General features: G+C 35.2%; 1 protein-coding gene across 1 annotated transcript; it reads right to left on the reverse strand.

Moving 5' to 3' along the window:
• Positions 1 to 1,091: 1,091 nt before the first annotated feature.
• Positions 1,092 to 1,994, reverse strand: LOTGIDRAFT_152381 (hypothetical protein; the record flags this gene model as incomplete). Its single annotated transcript, XM_009045820.1, has 1 exon — positions 1,092 to 1,994. One exon carries the CDS (start codon positions 1,992 to 1,994, stop codon positions 1,092 to 1,094), a length of 903 nt encoding a protein of 300 aa, XP_009044068.1.
• Between the last annotated feature and the right edge of the window lie 2,139 nt (positions 1,995 to 4,133).

Raw genomic sequence — 4,133 nt, forward strand, 5'->3', positions numbered from 1 at the left:
ACTTCAATAATCTAATTTCTTCAGTATCTTCACTAATACATGGAATTCCTAAAGCAGTAATTTGAAAAGATCTACCAGTATCCATTGAAACTATTCTAAATTTATACAGCTTGGTTCTAAGTTCTTCAGAATCTCCACCAATTTTTGTCATTACAATACTTATATCTTTGCCTTCTAATTGAAGTTGTTCGGCCATTGATTTTCTAATTAAGCTAAGCTGGGCACCAGAGTCTAACAGGGTATTTCCTCTAACAGTATTACATTTACCATAAATATCAACAGTTATTACAGGTAAAATAGTTTCTCTACTATTCAGCATTGATGCAATTCCTACACTGTGGTGTTCAGGGCTTGTTGTTCTATTAGTAGGATGAAGTAATTTATGATGAAACAGTTTACAGCGACTCCCATTATAGAATTCAGTACATTGGCGTCTTCTCGAACAGTTCATTACACCATGATTTTTACCAGCAATTTTCAAACAGCTCAAACAGGCATGATTATCTTTCAGAGTTTTAATACGATCAGATACAGATTTGGACAGGAAATTAACACATTGGTCTAACCAGTGATCATTGCTTTTACAAAGCCAACATTTATATCGATTGGTTTCAGCAGGTCTATCATCAAAATTACCATGATGTATGTTGAATATTGAGTGTTGACCAGATGATCTTAAAGGAGCAGTAGCACGAATACGAGACTTCATTTCAGCATTCATCCATTCTAATAAATCTTCTAAATCAGCAGTCTTTTTGTCCTTTTCAAGATATCTGAACCAAACTTTCTTGTCTTCCGTGTTCATCTTCTGTTCAATTAAAGCTAACATGTGATTATTGTTCATATCATTAGGTCTGCCTATTTCTTTAAGTGTGTTATAACTTCTTCGGACAACATGAACTAATTCGCAAAAACGTGCATCTTCACCATCTCTTAGTGGACGGAAACGTGTTAAATCTTGGGTAATACAATCAGCAATAAATCTTGGATCTCCATACATTGAGTCTAGATATTCAAAGGCAGCACATAATCAGAACCCATACCACTTATCAATTCTAATGGCTTATTTACCAAACAGGAACGCAGTAAAGTTATAGCATCTCGTTACTATATCTCGATGAAACCATATGCAAAAAGTCTGACTTAAAAGTATAATATTCACGAACATCTCCACTAAACTTTGGCATCTTCGATTTCTCCATTTTAAATTGACAAACATCGGTAGATTGTGTAGGATTTCCACTGACAGAATTACTATTCAGGCTAGTTGAAGCAGTAAGACCATTCATATTCTCGGTACTCAGAATATACTCAAAATTATTCGGATTGACAGCAGTAGAATTTCTCGGATTAACAGCAGTAGAATTTCTCGGATTAACAGCAGTAGAATTTCTTGGATTAACAGCAGCAGAATCTCTCGGATCCACAGAAGTACTTGGATTCGGATTATCATCAGCAGAAGTACTTGGGTTAACAGCAGAAGTACTCGGATTAACAACAGCAGAAGTACTCGGATTATCGTCTATACTGTGGTTGTAAGGATCAACAATATTATTTACATCAGAATTACTCTGGTTATCAGTAGGTAATGAATTATCAATAGGGGATGAAGAGGGTGACAGGTTTATTTGATCAGGGCTCTGGGGAATTTCAACATTCTGGGTTTTGGCTTGGAACTCATCATCTAAGCGTTTAACATAATCTTTGGAATACATTTTTAATGTTGTGACCTGGTTTTGCACATCATCCAACCAAATTTCTGCAGTTTCAAATTCATCCTCATCTTCTATCATTTGAGTATATGCAGTATGTGTTTCCACCAGATTATCAAATGCAGTGTCTATTTTCAAAACTATTTCTTGGATTTCTTCTATTCCCCTTTTTTCATTAATCAGTCTATCTAGTACTTTCCCTAGTCTGGTAATAGCAGCTTTACAGTTTCTTCTTTTCTTCTTGGCTTCTAAGAACAAAGTTTTCAGTTCCTCTGGTGGCATGTTTAATTTTCAAAAATTCAATCAGTCAAAATTTCACAGGATATATGACAGATAAACAAAAGTTCAGTAAATGTGACCAGTTTCACAGCAAATACACAATACGTGCCAGTTCTGACTGAATTTTCTCAAATTTCACCAGGATACAGATTAGCAAATATAATACAGTTTACCAGTCATTAAACACAGTAGATTAACATCCAAATTTCTTCAGCATTTCTCCAATCCCGTGGTTAGCAAAGTTCAGGTTCACTTCTGTCGGAATTCAAATTTTTGTGTGAGTGAGAGTGCATGAAGCCGTCCGGTCTAAGCCCCTGGCAATTGGCCAATTCTATAGAGTTAATAAAACGGATTGATAATACAGTTGGTTCTTTTCTTTTTGTTTAAATTGCAGAGCATCTAATTCACTACATTCATTCTATTTTACTTTTAGTTATACAGTGGTGTAACCTATTTTCGTGGATATAAGGATTCAACACCGAATTTCGTCAAATTTAAAAAAACGAAAAAAAAAATATGTCTTAGATGTTTCCTCAGATATTCTACAAAATAATTGAAATTGGTTTGTTTCAAGTTTCTTTATGAATCCTTCACTTTGACCCATATTTCATGAGCAACCGACTCGGCAACGGCGGCAGAATGCGTCACCTATTTTCGTGTACAATGTTTGATCTATAAATAAGTCGAGAAAAACACGTTGTATGGATACCGGGTGGTATAATTAACTTCACTTAGTATTTATCTTTAATATCAATTCATTAGAACTAGTGACAATTCCTTCAAAGAACAGATTTAAAAAAAAAATAGTGACTGACAAAATAAGATACGTAGCGTGATTTATTGCTAAATGTCACTGAAACAACATAAGAATATCGTCCACTTTGTGTTCCATAGAAATTTTCTGCTGACACAGAATCCGCTAGTTGATCACGTGACTTCATTCGTTGGAATATATTCTAGCAGACGACAGTTGGAATTCCGATTACCGCTTGGGATTATAAGGAAATTCGGCCGATAAAAAATGGTGACGTTTGGTAATATCTGAAATCCGCCATTTTGTATTTGTCAAAGTATACATTAATACATTTTACCTTGCTTGAAACTACTGAATTCATTCTACTAGCTGATATTGTAGAGAAAAACCCATGTTTATCAAAACAAACTTATGCGGAGGTCGCGCAAGGTCGCTCATGCAAATTATTAATCCTTTCCGGAAATCCACGAATAATAGGTTTCCACGAAATTAGGTTACTTGACTGTATACTTTTTACATTTTATACGCCCACATGAAATGAAGGGCATATCTTGTCGTCACCCATGTCCGTCGGTCCGTCCGTAGGTCCGTCGGTCACTCTACAGGGCACAATTCTTGACGGATTTTAACGAAACTTAGTATGTGTGTTCGCAATCACCCAAGGATAAACCCTATTGAAAATCAGCGAAATCGAAAAATATTTAACATGAATTATTGCCCTTGTCAATTTTTAGCTCGTAAACACTCTAGAAGGCACAATTCTTGACAGATTTTGACGAAACTTGGTATGAGTGTTTGTAATCAACCAAGGATAAACCCTATTGAAAATCAGCGAAATCGAAAAATATTTAGTATGAATTATTGCCCTTGTTCTGTCAAACTCGTTCAATTTTTAGCTCGTAAACACTCTAGAAGGCACAATTCTTGACAGATTTTGACGAAACTTGGTATGAGTGTTCGTTATCACCCAAGGATAGACCCTATTGAAAATCAGCGAAATCGAAAAATATGTAGTATGAATTATTGCCCTTGTTCTTGAAAACACGTTCAATTTTTAGCTCGTAATCACTCTACAGGGCACAATTCTTGATGGATTTTAACGAAACTTCGTATGAGTGTTTGTAATCACCCAAGGATAAACCCTATTGAAAATCTGCGAAATCGAAAAATATTTAGTATGAATTATTGCCCTTGTTCTTGCAAACCGTTAAATTTTTAGCTCGTAAACACTCTAGAAGGCACAATTCTTGACAGATTTTGACGAAACTTGGTATGAGTGTTCGTATTCACCCAAGGATAAACCCTATAGAAAAATCAGGGAAATCGAAAAATATGTAGTATGAATTATTGCCCTTGTTCTTGAAAAGCGCGTTCAATTTTTAGCTCGT

Source organism: Lottia gigantea (assembly GCF_000327385.1).
Source record: "Lottia gigantea unplaced genomic scaffold LOTGIsca_1, whole genome shotgun sequence".
Taxonomy (NCBI): domain Eukaryota; kingdom Metazoa; phylum Mollusca; class Gastropoda; family Lottiidae; genus Lottia; species Lottia gigantea.